Genomic DNA, 26,026 nt, shown 5'->3' on the forward strand with positions numbered 1-26,026 from the left:
TTTGGTCTCCTAATCTGAGGAACGACGTATTTGCTATTGAGGGAGTGCAGCGAAGGTTCACTAGACTGATTCCCGGGATGGCGGGACTGACATTTGAGGAGAGACTGGATCAACTGGGCTTTTATACACTGGAGTTTAGAAGGATAGAAGCATAGAAAATAGATGCAGGAGCAGGCCATTCTAGCCTGCACCGCCATTCAATGAGTTCATGGCTGAACATGCAACTTCAGTACCCCATTCCTGCTTTCTCGCCATACCCCTTGATCCCCCTAGTAGTAAGGACTTCATCTAACTCCTTTTTGAATATATTTAGTGAATTGGCCTCAACAACTTTCTGTGGTAGAGAATTCCACAGGTTCACCATTCTCTGGGTGAAGAAATTCCTCTTCATCTCGGTCCTAAATGGCTTACCCCTTATCCTTAGACTGTGTCCCCTGGTTCTGGACTTCCCCAACATTGGGAACATTCTTCCTGCATCTAACCTGTCTAACCCCGTCAGAATTTTAAACGTTTCTATGAGGTCCCCTCTCATTCTTCTGAACTCCAGTGAATACAAGCCCAGTTGATCCAGTCTTTCTTGATAGGTCAGTCCCGCCATCCCGGGAATCAGTCTGGTGAACCTTCGCTGCACTCCCTCAATAGCAAGAATGTCCTTCCTCAGGTTAGGAGACTAAAACTATACACAATACTCCAGGTGTGGCCTCACCAAGGCCCTGCACAACTGTAGCAACACCTCCCTGCCCCTGTACTAAAATCCCCTCGCTATGAAGGCCAACATGCCATTTGCTTTCTTAACCGCCTGCTGTACCTGCATGCCAACCTTCAATGACTGATGTACCATGACACCCAGGTCTCTTTGCACCTCCCCTTTTCCTAATCTGTCACCATTCAGATAATAGTCTGTCTCTCTGTTTTTACCACCAAAGTGGATAACCTCACATTTACCCACATTATACTTCATCTGCCATGCATTTGCCCACTCACCTAACCTATCCAAGTCGCTCTGCAACCTCATAGCATCCTCCTCGCAGCTCACACTGCCACCCAACTTAGTGTCATCCGCAAATTTGGAGATACTACATTTAATCCCCTCGTCTAAATCATTAATGTACAGTGTAAACAGCTGGGGCCCCAGCACAGAACCTTGCGGTACCCCACTAGTCACTGCCTGCCATTCTGAAAAGTACCCATTTACTCCTACTCTTTGCTTCCTGTCTGACAACCAGTTCTCAATCCATGTCAGCACACTACCCCCAATCCCATGTGCTCTAACTTTGCACATCAATCTCTTGTGTGGGACCTTGTCGAACGCCTTCTGAAAGTCCAAATATACCACATCAACTGTTTCTCCCTTGTCCACTCTACTGGAAACATCCTCAAAAAATTCCAGAAGATTTGTCAAACATGATTTCCCTTTCACAAATCCATGCTGACTTGGACCTATCATGTCACCTCTTTCCAAATGCACTGCTATGACATCCTTAATAATTGATTCCATCATTTTACCCACTACCGATGTCAGGCTGACTGGTCTATAATTTCCTTTTATCTCTCTCCCTCCTTTTTTAAAAAGTGGGGTTACATTGGCTACCCTCCAATCGATAGGAACTGATCCAGAGTCAATGGAATGTTGGAAAATGACTTTAAATGCATCCACTATTTCCAAGATCACCTCCTTAAGTACTCTGGGATGCAGTCCATCAGGCCCTGGGGATTTATCGGCCTTCAATCCCAATCAATTTCCCCAACACAATTTCCCGACTAATAAGGATTTCCCTCAGTTCCTCCTCCTTACTAGACCCTCCGACCCCTTTTATATCCGGAAGGTTGTTTGTGTCCTCCTTAGTGAATACCGAACCAAAGTACTTGTTCAATTGGTCCGCCATTTCTTTGTTCCCCGTTATGACTTCCCCTGATTCTGACTGCAGGGGACCTACATTTGTCTTTACTAACCTTTTTCTCTTTACATATCTATAGAAACTTTTGCAATCCGTCTTAATGTTCCCTGCAAGCTTCTTCTCGTACTCCATTTTCCCTGCCATAATCAAACCTTTTGTCCTCCTCTGCTGAGTTCTAAATTTCTCCCAGACCCTGGGTTCGCTGCTATTTCTGGCCAATTTGTATGCCACTTCCTTGGCTTTAATACTATCCCAGATTTCCCTTGATAGCCACGGTCATCTACAAACTTGGAAATATTACATTCAATTCTTTCGTCCAAATCATTGATGTATATTGTAAGTAGCTGGGGTCCCAGCACTGAGCCCTGCGGCACCCCACTAGTCACTGCCTGCCATTCTGAAAAGGACCCGTTTATTCCCACTCTTTGCTTCCTCTATCCACATCAGTACATTACCCTAAATACCATGTGCCTTAATTTTGCACACTAATCTCTTGTGTGGGACCTTGTCAAAAGCCTTTTGAAAGTCCAAATACTTCACATCCACTGGTTCTCCCTTATCCACTCTACTAGTTACATCCTCAAATAATTCTAGAAGATTTGTCAAGCATGATTTCCCTTTCATAAATCCAGGCTGACTTGGACCGATCCTGTCACTGCTTTCCAAATGCGCTGTTATTTCATCTTTAATAATTGATTCCAACATTTTCCCCAACACCGATGTCAGGCTAACCGGTCTATAATTCCATATTTTCTCTTCCTCCTTTTTTAAAAAGTGGGGTTACATCAATTACCCTCCAGTCCATAGGAACTGATCCAGATCGATAGAATGTTGGAAAATGATCACCAATGCATCCACTATTTCTAGGGCCACCTCCTTAAGTACTCTGGGATGCAGACTATCAGGCCGCGGGGATTTATCGGCCTTCAATTTCCCCAACACCATTTCCTGACTAATAAGGATTTCCCTCAGTTCCTCCTTCTCGCTAGACCCATCGTATTTTCGGGAGGCTATTCGTGCCTTCCTTAGTGAAGATAGAACCAAAGTATTTGTTCAATTGGTCTGCCATTTCCTTGATCCCCATTATGAATTCCCTTAATTCTGACTGCAAGGGACCTACATTCGTCTGCACTAATCTGGAATTCTGCATTAGGATGGAGAATGAAACAGTTAATTCAGAGACCATGGTCCAGAACTTAAAGAAGGGTAACTTTGAAGGTATGAGGCGTGAATTGGCTGGGATAGATTGGCGAATGATACTGAAGGGGTTGACTGTGGATGGGCAATGGCAGACATTTAGAGACCGCATGGATGAACTACAACAATTGTACATTCCTGTCTGTCGTAAAAATAAAAAAGGGAAGGTGGCTCAACCGTGGCTATCTCGGGAAATCAGGGATAGTATTAAAGCCAAGGAAGTGGCATACAAATTGGCCAGAAATAGCAGCGAACCCGGAGACTGGGAGAAATTTAGAACTCAGCAGAGGAGGACAAAGGGTTTGATTAGGGCAGGGAAAATGGAGTACGAGAAGAAGCTTGCAGGGAACATTAAGACGGATTGCAAAAGTTTCTATAGATATGTAAAGAGAAAAAGGTTAGTAAAGACAAACGTAGGTCCCCTGCAGTCAGAATCAGGGGAAGTCATAACGGTGAACAAAGAAATGGCGGACCAATTGAACAAGTACTTTGGTTCGGTATTCACTGAGGAGGACACAAACAACCTTCCGGATATAAAAGGGGTCGGAGGGTCTAGTAAGGAGGAGGAACTGAGGGAAATCCTTATTAGTCGGGAAATTGTGTTGGGGAAATTGATGGGATTGAAGGCCGATAAATCCCCAGGGCCTGATGGACTGCATCCCAGAGTACTTAAGGAGGTGGTCTTGGAAATAGTGGATGCATTGACAGTCATTTTCCAACATTCCATTGACTCTGGATCAGTTCCTATGGAGTGGAGGGTAGCCAATGTAACCCCACTTTTTAAAAAAGGAGGGCGAGAAAACAGGGAATTACAGACCGGTCAGCCTGACATCGGTAGTGGGTAAAATGATGGAATCAATTATTAAGGATGTCATAGCAGTGCATTTGGAAAGAGGTGACATGATAGGTCCAAGTCAGCATGGATTTGTGAAAGGGAAATCATGCTTGACAAATCTTCTGGAATTTTTTGAGGATGTTTCCAGTAGAGTGGACAAGGGAGAAACAGTTGATGTGGTATATTTGGACTTTCAGAAGGCTTTCGACAAGGTCCCACACAAGAGATTAATGTGCAAAGTTAAAGCACATGGGATTGGGGGTAGTGTGCTGACATGGATTGAGAACTGGTTGTCCGACAGGAAGCAAAGAGTAGGAGTAAATGGGGACTTTTCAGAATGGCAGGCAGTGACTAGTGGGGTACCGCAAGGTTCTGTGCTGGGGCCCCAGCTGTTTACACTGTACATTAATGATTTAGACGAGGGGATTAAATGTAGTATCTCCAAATTTGCGGATGACACTAAGTTGGGTGGCAGTGTGAGCTGCAAGGAGGATTCTATGAGGCTGCAGAGCGACTTGGATAGGTTAGGTGAGTGGGCAAATGCATGGCAGATGAAGTATAATGTGGATAAATGTGAGGTTATCCACTTTGGTGGTAAAAACAGAGAGACAGACTATTATCTGAATGGTGACAGATTAGGAAAAGGGGAGGTGCAAAGAGACCAAGGTGTCATGGTACATCAGTCATTGAAGGTTGGCATGCAGGTACAGCAGGCGGTTAAGAAAGCAAATGGCATGTTGGCCTTCATAGCGAGGGGATTTGAGTACAAGGGCAGGGAGGTGTTGCTACAATTGTACAGGGCCTTGGTGAGGCCACACCTGGAGTATTGTGTACAGTTTTGGTCTCCTAACCTGAGGAAGGACATTCTTGCTATTGAGGGAGTGCAGCGAAGGTTCACCAGACTGATTCCCGGGATGGCGGGACTGACCTATCAAGAAAGACTGGATCAACTGGGCTTGTATTCACTGGAGTTCAGAAGAATGAGAGGGGACCTCATAGAAACGTTTAAAATTCTGACGGGGTTAGACAGGTTAGATGCAGGAAGAATGTTCCCAATGTTGGGGAAGTCCAGAACCAGGGGACACAGTCTAAGGATAAGGGGGAAGCCATTTAGGACCGAGATGAGTAGAAACTTCTTCACCCAGAGAGTGGTGAACCTGTGGAATTCTCTACCACAGAAAGTTGTTGAGGCCAATTCACTAAATATATTCAAAAAGGAGTTACATGAAGTCCTTACTACTCGGGGGATCAAGGGGTATGGTGAGAAAGCAGGAATGGGGTACTGAAGTTGCATGTTCAGCCATGAACTCATTGAATGGCGGTGCAGGCTAGAAGGGCCGAATGGCCTACTCCTGTTTCTATGTTTCGACTTTCTGGCTGAAGATGGTTGCGAACTCTTCAGCCTTGTCTTTTGCACGAATGTGCAGGGCTCCATCATCATTGGGGATGGGAGTGTTACCCCCAGACTTGACTATTCCACCGCACTCCTGACCAGCCTCCCATCTCCCACCCTCCAGAAAATTAGGCTCATCCAAGACTCTGCTGTCCATGTCCTAACTCGCACCAAGTCCCGTTCACACATCACCCGTGCTCGCTGACCGACATTAGCTCTCGGTTAAGCAACGTCTCGATTTTAAAATTCTCATCCTCGTTTTCAAATCCCTCCATGGCCTCGCCCCTCCCTATCTCTAACCCCCTCCATGGCCTTGCCCCTCCCTATCTCTGTAACCTCCTCCAGCCCCTACATTCCTCCCTATCTCTAACCTTCTCCAGCCCTATACCTCTCCCTATCTTTGTAATCTCCTCCATGGCCCTCGCCCCTCCCTATCTCTGTAACCCCCTCCATGGCCTTGCCCCTCCCTATCTCTGTAACCCCCTCCATTGCCTTGCCCCTTCCTATCTCTGTAACCTCCTCCAGCCCCTACACTCCTCCCTATCTCTAACCTCCTCCAGCCCTACACCTCTCCCTATCTTTGTAATCTCCTCCATGGCCCTCGCCCCTCCCTATCTCTGTAACCTCCTCCAGCCCTACACCCCTCCCTATCTCTGTAACCCCCTCAACCCCTACACCGCTCCCTATCTCTGTAATCTCCTCCATGGCCCTCGCCCCTCCCTATCTCTGTAACCTCCTCCAGCCCTACACCCTTCCCCATCTCTGTAACCCCCTCCAGCCCCAGAACTCTGCGAGTTGAGTTATCTACACACCTCCAATTCTGGCCTCTCCCGTCCCCGATTTTAATCGCTCCAACATCAGCAGTGGTGCCTTCAGCTGCCGCGGCCTTGAGCTCTGGAATTCCCTTCCTAAACCTCTCTGCCTCTCTCTCCTTTAAGATACTCCTTAAAACCGACCTTTGATCAAGCTTTTGGTTATCTTCCCCAATATCTCATCTGGCTCGGTGTCAAATTTTGTTTTAGAACACTCCTCCGCCTTGGGACATTTTACATTAAAGGTGCAATATAAATACAAGTTATTGTAGATTAAAAAACAGAATATCTACTTCTAAACTATTAGTGTTTCTGGCTGCCCATTCCACAGATGCGTTACTCCAAAGCTCATTCTTTGTTGTTTTGCTGATGATCTTGAACTTATTTGCTTTAATTACCGACTCACCGACCAGTGAAAATTTTCCTTATTTACCTCATCAAAACATCACCATTTTGAAGCCCTCCATCAGTTCTCCCCTTAACTTGGTCTGTTTTAATGAAGACCAGACCTCATAGAATCTTGGCATTTACGGCACAGAAGGATGCCATTTGAACCAACGTGTCTGTGCTGGCCAAAACCGAGCTATACGGCCTAATCCCACTTCCCTGCTCTTGGTCCGCAGTCTTCAAGCGCACACTGTTAAATATGATGAGGGTTCCTGCCTCTACCTCATGACTACAGCCCTGGGATCACCTCTGTGAATCTCCATGGGCCTTGACAACCTTCCTCAAGTAATTGCCCCAAACTGCGCACAATATCAAACTGCAGCCTAATCAATCACTTGTAGAAATCAAAGGAACATTTTAGAGTAGTAACCAACCTCTCTTTTGGAGGTGGTACAGATAAACTGCATAAACAGGGAAGCTATGGTCGACTGTCCATCACTCCAAGACAGAGCTGGAGGAATATGTACGTTCCAACTTACAGCTGCAGGACTATCAGTGTTAACTGTGGCCCAGTGGGTAGCGCCCCTGCCTCGGAGTTAGAAGGTGTGGGTTCAATTCGCACTTCAGAGACTTGAGCACATAAATCTTGGCTGACACACCAGTGCAGTGCTGCGGGAACGTTGCACTGTCGGAGGTGCATCTTTCAGATGAGACGTTAACCGAAGCCCCGTCTGCTCTCTCAGGTGGACGTAAATGATCCCATGGCACTAATTTGAAGAAGAGCAGGGGCGTTCTCCCCCGGTGATCTGGCCAATATTTATCCTTCAATCAACATAACAAAAACAGTTTATCTGGTCATTATCACATTGCTGTTTGTGGGAGCTTGCTGTGCGCAAATTGGCTGCCACGTTTCCGACATTACAACAGTGAATGCACTCTAAAAGTACTTAATTGGCTGTAAAGCACTTTGAAATGTCTGGTGGTCATGAAAGGAGCTATATAAATTGTAAGTCTTTCTTTCTATCATTTCATTCACCACACCACAGGAGTCCTTTAAATTAGACTCATTAAGGTTTATTTAGGTTCACCTGTTTAAAGGAGCTATAAATGGGAGCATTGTGCCTTTATCAACGCCTGATAAGTCTGCTGAATGGCAGGATCCAAAAGAAAAGTACAGTGGGTGCACCAGCCAGGCAACTAAAGCACTCGAATGGCCATGGGCTGAATTCAGCACCGATACCGTACAATCCTATATTCTGCAATTCAACAAAACATAACACTCCGAACAGAAGGGCCAGGAGCAGTAAAACTGCAGAGGTGAATGGCAAGAGCCACACTTACATTGCACTTTGTGGTAAGATATGGCTGCAGCGTCATTGCATGTTTCACCATCAGATGAGGCTGGATTTTGCTGAACAGGTATAAGGTGATTAAACAGGCCACCAGACAGTTGGTATTCATGCCTTTACTATCTGAATCTGCAGCGATAAAACAAAGTAGATTAGCACTGGCAGTTACAGCATCGCATGCACTGAGTCAGTAACACTACATTGCCTGTGAATCACAGAAAGTTACTGCACAGAAGGCGGACATTCGACCTCGTGTCTGTGCCGGCTGAAAAAGAGCTATCCAACCAAATCCCACTTTACATATGAAATAGGAGCAGGAGTCGGACCCTCGAGCCAGCTCCGCCACACGGCCCCTCGAGCCTGCTCTGCCACACGGCCCCTCGAGCCTGCTCCGCCACACGGCCCCTCGAGCCCCTCCCCGCCACACGGCCCCTCGAGCCTGCTCCGCCACACGGCCCCTCGAGCCTGCTCCGCCACACGACCCCTCGGCCCCGCTCCGCCACACGACCCCTCGGCCCCGCTCCGCCACACGGCCCCTCGAGCCCCGCCACACGCCCCCTCGAGCCTGCTCTGCCACACGGCACCTCGAGTCCCGCTCCGCCACACGGCCCCTCGAGCCTGCTCCGCCACACGGCCCCTCGAGCCCCTCCCCGCCACACGGCCCCTCGAGCCTGCTCCGCCACACGGCCCCTCGAGCCTGCTCCGCCACACGACCCCTCGGCCCCGCTCCGCCACACGACCCCTCGGCCCCGCTCCGCCACACGGCCCCTCGAGCCCCGCCACACGCCCCCTCGAGCCTGCTCTGCCACACGGCACCTCGAGTCCCGCTCCGCCACACGGCCCCTCGAGCCTGCTCCGCCACACGGCCCCTCGAGTCCCGCTCCGCCACACGGCCCCTCGAGCCTGCTCCGCCACACGACCCCTCGGCCCCGCGACCCCGCTCCGCCACACGGCCCCTCGAGCCCCACTCCGCCACACGGCCCCTCGAGCCTGCTCCGCCACACGGCTCCTCGAGTCCCGCTCCGCCACACGGCCCCTCGAGTCCCGCTCCGCCACACGGCCCCTCGAGCCTGCTCCGCCACACGGCCCCTCGACCCTGCTCCGCCACATGACCCCTCGTGTCCCGCTCCGCCACACGGCCCCTCGAGCCTGCTCCGCCACACGGCCCCTCGAGCCTGCTCCGCCATACGGCCCCTCGAGCCTGCTCCGCCACACGGCTCCTCGAGTCCCGCTCCGCCACACGGCCCCTCGAGCCCCGCTCCGCCACACGGCCCCTCGAGCCTGCTCCACCACACGGCCCCTCGAGTCCCACTCCGCCACACGACCCCTCAAGTCCCGCTCCGCCACACGGCCCCTCAAGTCCCGCTCCGCCACACGGCCCCTCGAGTCCCGCTCCGCCACACGGCCCCTCGAGCCTGCTCCGCCATACGGCCCCTCGAGTCCCGCTCCGCCACACGACCCCTCGGCCCCGCCACACGGCCCCTCGAGCCCCGCTCCGCCACACGGCCCCTCGTGTCCTGCTCCGCCACACCGCCCCTCGAGCCTGCTCCGCCACACGGCCCCTCGAGCCCCGCTCCGCCACACGACCCCTCGAGCCTGCTCCGCCACACGGCACCTCGAGTCCCGCTCCGCCACACGACCCCTCGAGCCTGCTCCGCCACACGACCCCTCGGTCCCGCTCCGCCACACGGCCCCTCGAGCCTGCTCCGCCACACGACCCCTCGGCCCCGCTCCGCCACACGGCCCCTCGAGCCGGCTCCGCCATTCAATGAGATCATGGCTGATCATCGACCTCAACTTCACTTTCCCGCCCGATCTCCATATCCCTTGAATTCCCCTACACTGCAAAAATCTATCTATCTCAGCCTTCAATATATTCAGAGGCTCAGCATCCACAGCTCTCTGGGGCAGAGAATTCCAAATTTTCACATCCCTCAGTTAAGAAATTCCACCTCATTTCCGTCCTAAATGGCCGACCCCTTATCCTGAGACTGTGCCCCCTAGTTCTAAACACTCCAGCCAGGGGAAACAACTTCTCAGCATCTACATGGATTTATGAAGGGGAAATCCTGCTTGACAAGTCTTCTGGAATTTTTTGAGGATGTACAAGGGAGTGGACAAGGGAGAACCAGTGGATGTGGTGTATTTCAAAAGGCTTTTGACAAGGTCCCACACAAGAGATTGGTGTGCAAAATTAAAGCACATTGTATTGGGGATAATATACTGACATGGATAGAGAACTGGTTGGCAGACAGGAAGCAGAGAGTCGGGATAAACGGGTCCTTTTCAGAATGGCAGGCAGTGACTAGTGGGGTGCCGCAGGGCTCAGTGCTGGAATCCCAGCTATTTACAATATACATTAATGATTTAGATGAAGGAATTGAGTGTAATATCTCCAAGTTTGCAGATGACACTAAGCTGGGTGGCGGTGTGAGCTGTGAGGAGGATGCTAAGAGGCTGCAGGGTGACTTGGACAGGTTAGGTGAGTGGGCAAATGCATGGCAGATACAGTATAATATGGATAAATGTGGATTCAAAAACACGAAGTCAGAATATTGTCTGAATGGCGGCATATTAGGAAAAGGGGAGGTGCAACGAGACCTGGGTGTCATGGTACATCAGTCATTGAAAATTGGCATGCAGGTACAGCAGGCGGTGAAGAAGGCAAATGGTATGTTGGGCCTTCATAGCGAGGAGTACAGGAGCAAGAAGGTCTTACTGCAATTGTACAGAACCTTGGTGAGGCCTCACCTAGAATATTGTGTTCAGTTTTGGTCTCCTATTCTGAGGAAGGACGTTCTTGCTATTGAGGGAGTGCAGCGAAGGTTCACCAGACTGATTCCAGGGATGGCAAAACTGACATATGAGGAGAGACTGGATCGACTAGGCCTTTATTCACTGGAGTTTAGAAGAATGAGAGGGGATCTCATAGAAACATATAAAATTCTGACGGGACCGGACAGGTTAGATGCAGGAAGAATGTTCCCGATGTTAGGGAAGTCCAGAACCAGGGGACACAGTCTAAGGATAAGGGGTAAGCCATTTTGGACTGAGATGAGGAGAAACTTCTTCACTCAGAGTTGTTAACCTGTGCAATTCCCTACCGCAGAGAGTTGTCGATGCCAGTTTGTTGGATATATTCAAGAGGGAGTTAGATGTGGCCCTTACGGCTAAAGGGATCAAGGGGTATGGAGAGAAAGCAGGAAAGGGGTACTGAGATGAATGATTAGCCATGATCTTGTTGAATGGTGGTGCAGGCTCGATGGGCCGAATGGCCTACTCTTGCACCTATTTTCTATGTTTCTATAAAGGTAATTGTGTGTGGAGACATGGGTAAGGTTCTCAGTGAATAACTGAATACTTTGCATCTTCACAAAAGAGAGGGGCGATGCAGACATTGTGGTTAAGGAAGAGGAGTGTGAAATGTTAGATGAGATAAACATAGTAAGAGGGGAATATTAAGGGGTTTAGCAGCTTTGAAAGTAGATAAATCACCAGGCCCAGATTAAATGCATCCTAGGCTATTAAGAGAAGCAAGGAGGGAAATAGCGGAGGCTCTGACCATCATTTTTCAATCCTCTCTAGTTCCAGTAGTGGTGCTGGAAACTGCAAACTTTGTATCGTTGTTTAAAAAGGGAGAAAGGGATAGACGGAGTAATTACAGGCCTGTCAAACTAACCTCGGTAGTGGGCAAATTGTTCAAATTGTCGGGGGGCAGTATTAATCATCATTTAGAAAGACGGATTAATCAAGGAGTCAGCATGGATTGATAAAGGGACTAACTTGATTTAATTTTTTGGGGAGGTAACAAGGAGGATTGATGAGGGCAGTGCATTTATGTAGTGTATATGGATTTTTAGCAAAGTTTTTGACAAGGTCCCACATGGCAGACTGGTCACAACAGTAAAAGCCCATGGGATCCAAGGCAAAGTGACAAGTTGGATCCAAAATTGGCTCAGTGGCAGGAAGCAAAGGGTAATGGATGATGGGTGTTTTTGTGGCTGGAAGGCTGTGTCCAGTGGGGTTCCGCAGGGCTCAGTACTGGGTCCCTTGCTTTTTGTGGTATATATTAATGATTTAGACTAGGGGGTATGATTAAGAAGTTTGTAGATGATACTAAAATTGGCTGTGTGGTTGATAATGAAGAACAAAACTGTAGACTGCAGGAAGATATCGATGAACTGGTCAGGTGGGCAGAACAGTGGCAAATGGAATTCAATCCAGAGAAGTGTGAGGTAATGCATTTGGGGAGGGCTAACAAGGCAATGGAAAACACAATAAATGGGAGGATACTGAGAAATGTAGAGGAACAGAGGGACCTTGGAGTGCAGGTCCACAGATCCCTGAAGGTAGCAGGCCAGGTCGATATGATGAAGAAGGTGGCATACAGGATACTTTCCTTTTATTAGCCAAGGCATAGAATATAAGAGTTTGAACTGTATAAAACACTGGTTAGGCCACAGCTAGCGGTCACTACATTACAGGAAAGATGTGATTGCACTAGGAGGGTACAGAGGAGATTCATGAGAATGTTGTCTGGACTGGAGAATTTTAGCTGAGCAATTACTGGACAGGCTGAGGTTATTTTCTTTGGAACAGCTGAGGGGATACTTAATTGAGGTGGATAAAATTATGAGGGACCTAGATGGAGTGGATAGAAAGGACCTATTTCCCTTAACAAAGAAGTTAGATTTAAAGTAATTGGTCGAAGGATTGAGGAGAAATTTCTTCACCGAGAGGGCAGTGGGGTTCTGGAACTCACGGCCTGAAAGGGTGGTAGTGGCAGAAACCCTCACCACATTTAAAAAGTACTTGGATATGCACTTGAAGTGCGATAACCTACAGGGCTACAGACCAACAACTGGAAAGTGGTGACAGATGGAGTATAATGTGGGAAATGTGAGGTTATTCACTTTGGTAGGAAGAATAGAAAAACAGAATTTCTTTAAATGATAAGAAACTTTTAAATATTGGTGTTCAGAGAGATTTGGGTTTCCTTATGCAAGAAACAGACAAAGCTCGCATGCAGGTACAAGTAATAAGACCATAAGAAATAGGAGCAGGAGTAGGCCATTTAATACCATCATGGCTGATCTGATCATGGACTCAGCTCCACTTCCCCGCCCGCTCCCTATAACCCCTTATCAGTTAAGAAACTGTCTATCTCTGTCTTAAATTTATTCAATGTTCCAGCTTCCACAGCTCTCTGAGGCAGCGAATTCCACAGATTTACAACCCTCAGAGAAGAAATTCCTCCTCATCTCAGTTTTAAATGGGTGGCCCCTTATTCTAAGATCATGCCCCCTAGTTCTAGTCTCCCCCATCAGTGGAAACATCCTCTCTGCATCCACCTTATCAAGCCCCCTCATCATCGTATACATTTCGATAAAATCACCTCATTCTTCTGAATTCCAGTGAGTAGAGGCCCAACCTACTCAACCTTTCCTCATAAGTCAACTCATCTCCGGAGTCAACCTAGTGAACCTTCTCTGAACTGCCTCCAAATCCTTTTGTAAATATGGAAACCAAAACTGCACGTAGTATTCCAGGTGTGGCCTCACCAATACCCTGTATAACTGTAGCAAGACTTCCCTGCTTTTATACTCCATCCCCTTTACAGTAAAGGCCAAGATTCCATTGGCCTTCCAGATCACTTGCTGTACCTACATACTAACATTTTGTGTTTCATGCACAAGTCCCCCCAGGTCCCGCTGTACTGCAGCACTTTGCAATCTTTCTCCATTTAAATAATAACTGGCTCTTTGATTTTTTTTCTGCCAAAGTGCATAACCTTACACTTTCCAACAATAAGGGCATGTTGTCCTTTATTGCAAGAGGGTTGGAGTACATAGAAACTAGGTTAATGATCAGCCATGATCTTATCGAATGGTGGTGCAGGCTCGAAGGGCCGAATGGCCTACTCCTGCACTTATTTTCTATATAGGAGTAGGCCAATTGGCCCTTCGAGCCTGCACCACCATTCAATAAGATCATGGCTGATCATTCACCTCAGTGCCCCTTTCCTGCTTTCTCTCCTTACCCCTTGATCCCTTTAGTCGTAGGGAATTCCACAGGTTAACAACTCTGGGTGAAGAAGTTTCTCCTCATCTCAGTCCTAAATGGCTTACCCCTTATCCTTAGACTGTGTCCCAGCGGAAAGTCTGGGCCATGAAAGGAGTGGAGGCCTCGGGAGCAGCGTGGAGGCAAACTACTCCAGGGGGCAGGAGGGCGACAGCAGTGAAGAGTGACGTCATCAAGGTCCAGGTCGGTGATTGGAGCGTGGGCAGAAACAGCAGGAGCGGCGAGAGACTGTGGAGGGCTGTGATCGGGGCCCAGGAGAGGCGTGAGTTCGGGTCCAGGGGCAGCACGGGCCAGCCCACACTGTGATATGTGTGTGCACCAGGTCCGTGCAGCAGAGCAGGTCTCCAGTGGTCCTGGTTAATCCTTGCCCCTGGACCAAGACCTCGCTCTGTCAAGCCCGTGTGGTGGCTGGTGTGTAACGGCCACCTCACGTTAAACAATCCACACACAGGCATCTTCCACCCTTCAGGATGTAATTTGGGATCTGGAATATCAGGTCCTTCATTAAAACACCTGTGAACTCATCCGTGGAAGCGAGTCATCCTCGTTTCGAGGGACCGCTTATGATGATGAGACTGTGTCCCCTGGTTCTGGACTTCCCCAACATCGGGAACATTCTTCCTGCATCTAACCTGTCCAGTCCCGTCAGAATTTTATATGTTTCCATGAGATCCCCTCTCATCCTTCTAAACTCCAGTGAATACAGGCCCAGATAATCCAGTCTCTCCTTGTATGTCAGTCCTGCCATCCCGGGAATCAGTCGGGTGAACCTTCGCTGCACTCCCTCAATAGCAAGAACGTCTTTCCTCAGATTAGGAGACCAAAACTGAACACAATATTCCAGGTGTGGCCTCACCAAGGCCTTGTACAACTGCAGTAAGACCTCCCTGCTCCTATACTCAAATCCCCTCGCTATGAAGGCCAACAGATCATTTGCCTTCTTCACCGCCTGCTGTACCTGCATGCCAACTTTCAATGACTGATGAACCATGACACCCAGGTCTCGTTGCACCTCCCCTTTTCCTAATCTGCCGCCATTCAGATAATATTCTGCCTTCGTGTTTTTGCCCCCAAAGTGGATAACCTCACATTTATCCATATTATACTGCATCTGCCATGCATTTGCCCACTCACCTAACCTGTCCAAGTCACCCTGCAGTCTCTTAGCGTCTTCCTCACAGCTCACACCTCCACCCAGCTTAGTGTCATCTGCAAACTTGGAGATATTACACTCAATTCCTTCATCTAAATCATTGATGTATATTGTAAAAATGGTCTCTAGTAGGCTCTACTCTTACTTTAGTTATCCTCTTGCTATTTATAAAACATCTTTGGGTTTTCCTTGATTATATTTGCAAATATTTTTTCATGCCCTCTCTTGCTTTCCTTATTTCCTTTTTAATTTCACTCCTGTACTTTGTTTACGCCTCTAGGTTTTCTGCATTATTTAGCTCTTGGTATCTGACATAAGCTTCCCTTTTTTGCCTTATCCTACCCTGTGTGCCCCTCAACATCCAGGGGGCTCGAGATTTGGAAGTCCCACCCTTTTACTTTGTGAGAACATATTTGCTCGGAACCTTCACTATCTCCTCCTTGAATGCCTCCCACTGCTCTGACACCGATTTACCATCAAGCAATTGTTTCCAGACCACTTTTGTTCAATCACATCTCAGCTTAGTAAAATTGGCCTTTCACAGTCGAGAACTTTTACTCCTGTTCTATCTTTGTCCTTTTCCATTATTACTCTAAATTTAACTGAATTATAATCACTACCACCAAAATGCTTTCCCACTGATACCCCTTCCACCAACCCAGCTTCATTCCCTAAAACTAAGTCCAGAACCATCCCCTATATTGTTGGTTTGCTACATGCTCTCCTGAATGCATTTTAAGAATTCTGCACTCTCTATACCTTTTACACTGATTCTATCCCAGTTAATGTTAGGGTAGTTGAAATCACCTATTACTGCCCGATTGTTCTTCTCAGAAATTTGCCTACACATTCTTCTTATATCCCCCTCTGACTATTTGGGGGGTCTGTAGTACACTCCCAGCATTGTCCCTTTATAACCTGTGCCTGGTCCCATCAATCAATCACTAAAATTATTTCAGCACATTTTGCTGCAGAAAGGGTTTGGGGACCATTTTCCGAGCAAAAAGAATTCGGATGCTGAAAGGCGACTTTTACGCTGATAGGACCTGGTACCAGCACTCAAAGTTTCATCCCGGGCACTTGGCTTAGTTTGATGGGACAGTGTAGAGAAAGCTTTACTCTGTATCCAATCCCCTGTAACTGCCCTGGGAGTGTTTGATGGGAAAGTGTAGAGGGAGCTTTACTCTGTATCCAATCCCCTGTACCTGCCCTGGGAGTGTTTGATGGGACAGTGTAGAGGGAGCTTTACTCTGTATCTAACCCCCTGTACCTGTCCTGGGAGTGTTTGATGGGATAGTGTAGAGGGAGCTTTACTCTGTATCTAATCTCCTGTACCTGTCCTGGGAGTGTTTGATGGGACAGTGTAGAGGGAGCTTTACTCTGTATCTAATCTCCTGTACCTGCCCTGGGAGTGTTTGATGGGACAGTGTAGAGGGAGCTTTACTCTGTATCTAACCCCCTGTACCTGCCCTGGGAGTGTTTGATGGGACAGTGTAGAGGGAGCTTTACTCTGTATCTAACCCGTGCTGTACCTGCCCTGGGAGTGTTTGATGGGAGTGTAGAGGGAGCTTTACTTTGTATCTAACTCCGTGCTGTACCTGCCCTGGGAGTGTTTGATGGGACAGTGTAGAGGGAGCTTTACTCTGTATCTAGCCCCCTGTACCTGCCCTGGGAGTGTTTGATGGGACAGTGAAGAATGAGCTTTACTCTGTATCTAACCCCCTGTACCTGTCCTGGGAGTGTTTGATGGGACAGTGTAGAGGGAACTTTACTCTGTATCTAACCCCGTGCTGTACCTGTCCTGGGAGTGTTTGATGGCACAGTGTAGAGAGAGCTATCCAAAAGCCAGGGAGAAGGTAAATGGACAGGCATTGCATCTCCTACAGTTGAACAGAAAGGTGCCTGGAAGTAGTGGTGAGGGATGAGTGAATGAGAGTATCATGGAGGGATGGAACTGTCTGGAATGCGTAACGAGAAAAATGCGTTCGCGGCAATAGAAGATGATCTGACGAATGAGAAGTCCGGTGTAATGGAAGGTGAGGGTCAAGGGGACCTTGGTGATGGTCTGGAAGGTTGGGGAGGGGTCTGGGAGGTTGGGACAAGAGCCCTGTCAACCAAAGGCGGTGGACAAGGGAAGACATTTTTTGGATGCACTGGTGTGGAAAGTGAAACTACCAGAGCAAATGCGAGAGAGATCGATAAACTGACCGAAAGGGATGGAGCCCTTACAGGAAGCATTTTTATTAAATAGGTGTTGTGTTCTGTTTTATTGTAAGGGGAGGTTACAAGGATACAACTGTAAACATATTGGAATATTGGTAGCTCTTTGTTATATGCAGCTGCGTTTAAAATCATGCATTTTAGTGTCCATCACCAGGCCAGCAGACAAGGCAAAGGGCACAGTCGAGTCAACAGGCAGACATGAAACACGCCAGGGTGAAGAAAACTGAACCGTGGAAACTAGATTTGAAGGGGACGGACCAGTTATATTACTGTTTCATCTCTTCTCCATTTACCTGCCAGGGATTCCTCGTATTTCAGAATGTGCTCTACCAGATTATCCACTATCTGCACACAGGCTTTCTTCACGGGCTTGTACGAGGCATCTTCCTCGGACTTCAACAACTGAAAGCACACAGCACAGTTCAGTTACCGTACTCTATAGACCCCCGCAATTCCCCTCCCCTCCCCTCACCCAGTAGTTCCCAGCGCATGTGGACATATCCTCTGTGATCACATCATGTGACAGGTCATCTGCATTGCTTCAACTAACTGAACACAAACACAATAACCCACCTTCATCTCTCTTTAGACTCACAACTTTTGGCAATTTCTCCCCACTCTTAAAGAACTTGCATTTATAGAGCAACCAATCAGATCCCCACAGAAGCGCAGTCAGTGTTACGAAGGTGCTGGCATTAGCTGGGTTAGTTAAAGGGGTGTTGATGATGCCCACTGGGCAGGCCACATTGTTCGCATGCCCAAAGCAAGCGCTCTATTCGCAACTCCTTCACGGCAAACGAGCCAAAGGTGGGCAGCGGAAACCCTATAAGGACACCCTCAAAGCCTCCCTGATAAAGTGCAACATCCCCACTGTCACCTGGGAGTCCCTGGCCAAAGACCGCCCTAAGTGGAGGAAGTGCATCCGGGAGGGCACTGAGCACCTCGAGTCTCATCACTGAGAGCATGCAGAAACCAAGCGCAGGCAGCGGAAAGAACGTGCGGCAAATCTGTTCCACCCTCCCCTTCCCTCAACGACTGTCTGTCCCACCTGTGACAGGGACTGTGGCTCTTGTATTGGACTGTTCAGCCACCTAAGGACTCATTCTAAGAGTGGAGGGACAGCCTATGATGATGGCAGGGATACCAGTAGCATCTGGGTGTCTGTCTGCAACAAACTTTGGAGTCTAAACCTGCCCACTCCCCAGATACACTTTCCATCCAAACCTGTCCACTCCCCAGATACACTTTCCATCCAAACCTCACCCTATCTTGTAAGGTTGATAATCAGTAGAGAACAAAGCTGAATATAGAAAGAGGGAATAAGTAAGGCAAAGGGAGAATATGAGAATAGATTAGCGCCAAACAAAAAAGGAAACACAAAAGTCTTTTATAAATACAAATAGTGAAAGGATAGTCAGAGGAAGGCCGATTAGGGACCAAAAGATCTTCTTGTGGAGGCTGAGGTACTAAATGAGTCCTTTGCAGCTGTATTCACTAGAGAAGCGAATGTTGACAATGTAGCAGTAAAGGAGGAGAGCAGTCTTCAAAGTAAAAAAGTAATGTGGACCAGATGGGATGTATCTTCAGTTACTGAGGGTAGAAATTGCAGAGGTTCTGGCCACAATCTTCCTTGGATATGGGCGCGGTGCCACAGGACTGGAGGGCTGCAAATGTTACACACGTTTATAAAAGGGGAAAGGGACAAACCCGGTAAATACAGGCCAGTCAGCCTAACATCAGCGATGGAAAAACTGAGGGAGATAATAATTCAGGATAAAATGAATTGGCAGTTAGGAAATTATGGGCTAACAAATGAAAGTCAGCATGTGTTTGTTAAAGGCACTTCACGTTTAACTAACTTGATCGAGTTCTATGATCAAGTAAAGGAGAGGGTTGATCAGGGTAGTGGAGTTGAAGATGTGTATATGGACTTTCAAAAGGCGTTTGACAAAGTAACATACAAGAAACTTGTTAGCAAAATTATAAGCCCATGGGAATAAAGGGACGGTGTCAGCATGGATACAAAATTGGCTGAGGGCCAGGAAGCAGAGAGTAATGGTGAACGATTGTTTTTTCAGACGGGAGGGAAGTATACAATGCTGTTCCCAGGTTTGGTATTAGGCCTATTGCTCTTTGATATATATTACTGGCCTGGACTTCGATATACAGGGCATCATTTCAAAGTGTGCAGATGTTACAAAATCCTTGGCTTTATTAATAGAGGAATAGAGTAAAAAAACAAGGAAGTTATGCTGAACCTTGATAAAACACTGGTTAGGCCCCAGCTGGAGTCTTGTTCAATTCTGGGCACTGTACTTTCGGAAGGATGTGAAGGCCTTGGAGAGGGAGAATTGGAGAGGGAGCAGAAAAGATTTATTAGAACGGAACCAGGGATGAGGGACTTCAGTTATGTGGTGAGACTGGAGAAGCTGGGGTTGTTCTCCTTAGAGCAGAGAAGGAGAAGAGGAGATTTAATCGAAATGTTCAAAATCATGAATGGTGTTGATGGTAAATAAGGAGAGACTGTTTCCAGTGGCAGAAGGGTCGGTAACCAGAGGACACAAATAACTAGAAGTGAAATGGGGAAACTTTTTTTGCACTGCTGCGATCGGGAACGTGCTGCCTTCAGGGCGGTGGAAACAGTCAACAATAGATTTCAAAAGAGAATGGGATAAATACTTGAAAGGAAAGAATTTACAGGGCATTGGGGAAAGAGCAGGGGATCGGAATTATTTGCATAACGCTTTCGCAAAGAGCCAGCACAGGTATGATGGGCCATATGGCCGCCTTCTGTGCAGTATCATTCTATAATTCAACTGCCAGATACAAATAGACAGGCGAATGTCGATGGATATAGTTAATACAAACTTACAGAAGGCATTTGCCAAGGCTCTTAGACACTTAGTTAAAATTAAAGCTCATGGAATTGAAGACAAAGTATTGACCTGGTTAGGAGATTGGTTAGGTGGTGGAAGATTGAGAGTAGGGATAACAAGTGAAAGGAAGTGACTATTGGTGTACCACAAAGTTTTGTTCAGGAGCCTCAACGATTCACTAGATTAGTGACTTAGATAATACAATAGAGGGCCATATCTCCAAGTTTGCTGACGGCACAGATAGGTGGGCATAGTAGGATGTGTAGGCGGGAGCATAACATTACAGAAACATTGACGGATTAAGTGAGCGGGCAAAACTGTGGCAGATGGATTTTAACGCAGGCATCTATTTTGGACCAAAAAGGGATAGATCTGAGGTTTTTTTTTTTAAATGGTGAAAAACTTAAACAGTGGAGGTCTAAAGAGATTTCGGAGTCCATATACACAAATCATTAAAATGGAGAGGTCAGGTACAAAAAATAATCTCACAGGTTAATGGAATGTTAGTCTTTATATCTCGAGGGCTGGAATATGAAGGGGAGGAAGTTATGCTGCATCTGTAGAAAGCCCTGGTTAGACCACACCTGGAGCACTGAGAGGTTCTGGGCCCCACACCTTCGAAAGGAGATATTGGTCTTGGAAGGCCTGCAGGGCAGATTCTCCAGAACGTTACCAGGGATACAAAGGTTAAATTATGAGGAGAGAATACATAAACTAGGCGCGTATTCCCAGCAAGGTAGAAGGTTACAGGGTGAACTGATTGAGGCGTTTAGGATATAGAAAGGAATTGACAGGGAGCTAGAAACATTTTCGCTAGTGGGAGTCTAGGAAAAGGGGACAGAGCCTCAAAATCAGAGCCAAAACTTGCAGGAGAGAAGATAGGAAACACTTCTAAGGATGGTAGAAGTGTGGAACTCTCTCCCACGAAAAAAGACTAGATGTTAGCTCAATTAATCATTTTAAATCGGAGACCGATAGATTTTAATTAGCAAAGAACGATCCATCTCAGATTGAAAATGAGACGGAGCCAAGGCAGGTCAATGAAGGTTGGATACAAGTCACCTATGATCTCAATGAATAGCGGAACAGGCTCGAGTGGCTGAATGGCCTCCTCCTGTTCCTATGAATCCTCAGCCAAACCTCACATATATACGCTTTCTATCAAAACCTGATCCTACCCCCACATACACACTTTGTGACTTCAGACCCACAGCAATGTGCCCCTGAAATGTCCTAGCAAGCCACTCACTTGTAATAAACTGCTACGAAAAACAGTAAGAATAAAACCGGCATCGACCTCGGCAGCAGCTTCAGACACGACACCGGCACACCGGCACACCGGCACACCCGGCACAGCAAAGTTCTCACCAACATCTGGGGACTTGTGCCAAAATTGGGAGAGCTGTCCTACAGACTAGTCAAGCAACAGCCTGGCATAGTCTGTCTGCATCCCAAAATACTTAAGGAAGTGGCCCTAGAAATAGTGGATGCATTGGTGATTATTTTCCAACAGTCTATCGACTCTGGATCAGTTCCCATGGACTGGAGGGTAGCTAATGTAACACCACTTTGTAAAAAAGGAAGGAGAGAGAAAACGGGTAATTATAGACCGGTTAGCCTGATATCAGTAGTGGGGAAAATGTTGGAATCAATTATTAAAGATGAAATAGCAGCACATTTGGAAAGCAGTGACAGGATCGGTCCAAGTCAGCATGGATTTATGAAAGGGAAATCACGCTTGACAAATCTTCTGGAATTTTTGGGGGATGTAACTAGTAGAGTGGACAAGGGAGAACCAGTGGATGTGGTGTATTTGGACTTTCAAAAGGCTTTTGATAAGGTCCCACACAAGAGATTGGTGTTCAAAATTAAAACACATGGTATTGGGGATAATGTACTGACGTGGATAGAGAACTGGTTGGCAGACAGGAAGCAGAGAGTCGGGATAAACGGAGCCTTTTCAGAATGGCAGGCAGTGACTAGTGGGGTACCGCAGGGCTCTGTGCTGGGACCCCAGCTATTTACAATATACATTAGTGATTTAGATGAAGGAATTGAGTGTAATATCTCCAAGTTTGTAGATGACACTAAGCTGGGTGGTGGTGTGAGCTGTGAGGAGGACGCTAAGAGGCTGCAGGGTGACTTGGACAGGTTAGGTGAGTAGGCAAATGCATGACAGATGCAGTATAATGTGGATAAATGTGAGGTTATCCATTTTGGTGGCAAAAACAGGAAGGCAGAATATCTGAATGGCAACAGATTAGGAAAAGGGGAGGTGCAACGAGACCTGGGTGTCATGGTACATCAGTCATTGAAAGTTGTCATGCAGGTACAGCAGGCGGTGAAGAAGGCAAATGGCATGTTGGCCTTCATGCTAGGGGATTTGAGTACAGGAGCAGGGAGGTCTTACTGCAGTTGTACAGGGCCTTGGTGAGGCCTCACCTGGAATATTGTGTTCAGTTTTGGTCTCCTAATCTGAGGAAGGAAGTTCTTGCTATTGAGGGAGTGCAGCAAAGGTTCACCAGACTGATTCCCGGGATGGCTGGACTGACATATGAGGAGAGACTGGATCAACTGGACCTGTATACACTGGAGTTTAGAAGAATGAGAGGGGATCGCATAGAAACATATAAAATTCTGATGGGACGGGACAGGTTAGATGCAGGAAGAATGTTCCCGACGTTGGGGAAGTCCAGAACCAGGAGACACAGTCTAAGGATAAGGGGTAAGACATTTAGGATCGAGATGAGGAGAAACTTCTTCACTTAGAGAGATGTTAACCTGTGGAATTCCCTACCACAGAAAGTTGTTGATGCCAGTTCATTGGATATATTCAAGAGGGAGTTAGATATGGTCCTTACGGCTAAAGGGATCAAGGGGTATGGAGAGAAAGCAGGAAAGGGGTACTGAGGTGAATGATCAGCCATGATCTTATTGAATGGCGGTGCAGGCTCGAAGGGCCGAATGGCCTACTCCTGCACCTATTTTCTATATTTCTAGTCATACTCTCAGAATCATACCTTCCAGTCAATGTCCTAGAATCCTCCATCACCATCCCTGGATATGTTCTGTCCCACCAGCAGGACAGACCCACCAGAGGTGGCAGCACAGTGGTTTAAAGTCAGGAGAGAGTGGCCCTGGGAGTCCTCAACATTGACTCCGGACCCCATGAAGTCTCATGGCTTCAGGTCAAGCATAGGCAAGGAAACCGCCTGCTGATTACCAACTACCGCCCTCCCTCAGCTGATGCATCAGTACGCCTCCATGTTGAACACCACTTGGAAGAAACACTGAGGGTAGCAAGGGCACAGAATGTACTCTGGGTGGGGGGGGACTTCAATGTTCATCACCAGGAGTGGCTCGGTAGCACCACTACTGACCGAACTGGCCGAGTCCTGAAGGACATAACTGCCAGACTGGGCCTGCAACAGGTGATGAGAAAACTGACACGAGGGAAAACACTACTTGAACTCGTCCTCACTAATCTACCTGTTGCAGATGCATCTGTCGATGACAGCATTGGTAGCAGTGATCACTGCACTCTCCTTGTGGAGACAAAGTCCCGTCATCACACTGAAGACACCCTCCATCGTGTTGTGGTACTGCCACTGTGCTAAATGGGATAGATTCAGAACAGATCTAGCAGCTCAAAACTGGGCATCCAAGAGGCATTGTGGGCCATCAAGCAGCAGCAGAATTGTATTCTAACACAATCTGTAACTTCATGGCCCGGCATACCATCACCATCGAGCCGGGACATCAACCATAGTTCCACGAGGAGGCAGAAGAGCATGCTGAGAACAGCACCAGGCCTATCTAAAAATGAGGTGTCAACCTGGAGAAGCTGCAACACAGGACTACATGCATATTAAACAGCGGAAGCAGCATGCTATAGACAGGGTTAAGCGATCCTACAATCAACAGATCAGATCAAAGCTCTGCAGTCCTGCCACATCCAGTCGTGAATGGTCATAGACCATTGAACAACTAACGGGAGGAGGAGGCTCCATGAATATCCCCATCCTCAATGATGGCGGAGCCCAGCACGTGAGTGCAAAAGACAAGGCTGAAGCATTTGCAAACATCTTTAGCCAGAAGTGCAGAGGAAATGATGCATATCGGCCTCCTCCTGAGGTCACCACCATCACAGAAGCCGGTCTTCAGCCAATTCGATTCACTCCACGAGATATCAAGAAACGGCTGCGTGAACTGGATACAGTAAAGGCTATGGGCCCCGATAACATCCCGGCTGTCAGGCTGAAGACTTGCTCCAGAACTAGCCGTGCCTCTAGCCAAGCTGTTCCAGTACAGCTACAACACTGGCATCTACCCGACAATGTGGAAAACTGCCCAAGTATGTCCTGTCCACAAAAAGCAGGACCCATCCAATCCGACCAATTATTGCCCCATCAGTCTACTCTCAATCATCAGCAAAGCGATGGAGGGTGTAGTCGACAGTGCTACAAGTGGCACTTACTCAGCAATAACCTGCTCACCAATGCTCAGTTTGGGTTCTGCCAGGACTACTCGGCTCCAGACCTCATTACCATCATCATCATAGGCAGTCCCAAAGTGAGTTCTTTGATGGCTGAACAGTCCGATACGAGAGCCACAGACCGTTACAGGTGGGACAGACATTCATCGAGGGAAGGGGTCTGTGGGGCTGGTTTGCCGTGCACTTCTTCCGCTGTCTGCGCTTCGCCTCTTCATGTTCTTTGCATTGAGACTCGAAGAGCTCAATGCCCTCCCGGATGGACTTTTTCCACCTCGGGCTATCTGCGGCCAGGGGCTCCCAGGTGTCAGTGGTGATTTCGCACTTTACCAGGGAGGCTTTGAGGGTGTCCTTGTAACATTTCCGCTGTCGTCCTTTGGTTCATTTACCGTGAAGGAGCTCCGCATTAAGCTTTGGGAGTCTCGTATCTGGCATGCGAACTATGTGGCCTGCCCAGCAAAGCTGATCGAGTGTAGTCAGTGCTTCAATGCTGGGGATGTTGGCCTGGTCGAGGACACTGATGTTGGTGCGTCTGTCCTCCCAGGGGATTTGCAGGATCTTGCGGAGACATCGTTGGTGATATATCTCCAGCGACTTGAGGTGCCTTCTATACATCGTCCATGTCTCAGATCCATACGGGAGGGCGGGTATTACTACAGCCCTGTGGACCATGAGTTTGGTGGTAGATTTGAGGGCCTGGTCTTCAAAACACTCTTTTCCTCAGATGGCCGAAGGCTGCGCTGGCGCACTGGAGGCGATGCTGAATCTCCGCATCAATGTCTGCCTTTGTTGATAAGAGGCTCCCGAGATATGGGAAATGGTCCACGTTGTCCAGGGCCGCGCCGTGGATCTTGATGATTGCACGGCAGTGCTGTCGGCGAGGACAGGCTGGTGAAGGACCTTTGTCTTACGGATGTTAAGCATAAGGCCCATGCTTTCATATGCCTCAGTCCAAACATGGACAAAAGAGCTGAATTCCAGAAGTAAGGTGAGAGTGACTGCCCTCGACAGCAAGGCAGCATTTGACCGAGTGTGGCATCAAGGAGCCCCGGTAAAACTGAAGTCAATGGGAATCAGGGGGAAAACTCTCCACTGGCTGAAGTCACACCTAGTACAAAGGAAGGTGTTTGTGGTGGTTGGAGGTCAATCATCCCAGCCCCAGGAGATCGCTGCAGGAGTTCCTCAGGGCAGTGTCCACGGCCCAAACATCTTCAGCTGCTTCATCAATGACCTTCCCTCCATCATAAGGTCAGAAGTGGGGATGTTCGCTGATGTTCAGTTCCATTCGCAACTCTTTAGAAAATGAAACAGTCCATGCCCGCATGCAGCA

The 26,026-nt window shown here is 48.0% G+C and overlaps 1 protein-coding gene across 1 annotated transcript in view; it reads right to left on the minus strand.

Moving 5' to 3' along the window:
• Positions 1–26,026, minus strand: part of nipblb (NIPBL cohesin loading factor b) — a gene marked incomplete at its 3' end in the record, with an annotated part of 524,975 nt that overhangs the window by 83,618 nt on the left and 415,331 nt on the right. Inside the window, exons 34-35 of the mRNA XM_070871482.1 lie at positions 17,622–17,730; positions 7,864–8,000 (exon numbers count right to left, since the gene is read on the minus strand). Of these exons, the coding sequence (XP_070727583.1) occupies positions 7,864–8,000; positions 17,622–17,730 (246 nt within the window). The remainder of the gene's footprint in view (positions 1–7,863; positions 8,001–17,621; positions 17,731–26,026) is intronic.

The sequence above is a fragment of the Pristiophorus japonicus genome, unplaced genomic scaffold, assembly GCF_044704955.1.
Source record: "Pristiophorus japonicus isolate sPriJap1 unplaced genomic scaffold, sPriJap1.hap1 HAP1_SCAFFOLD_253, whole genome shotgun sequence".
Classification (NCBI taxonomy): Eukaryota; Metazoa; Chordata; class Chondrichthyes; family Pristiophoridae; genus Pristiophorus; species Pristiophorus japonicus.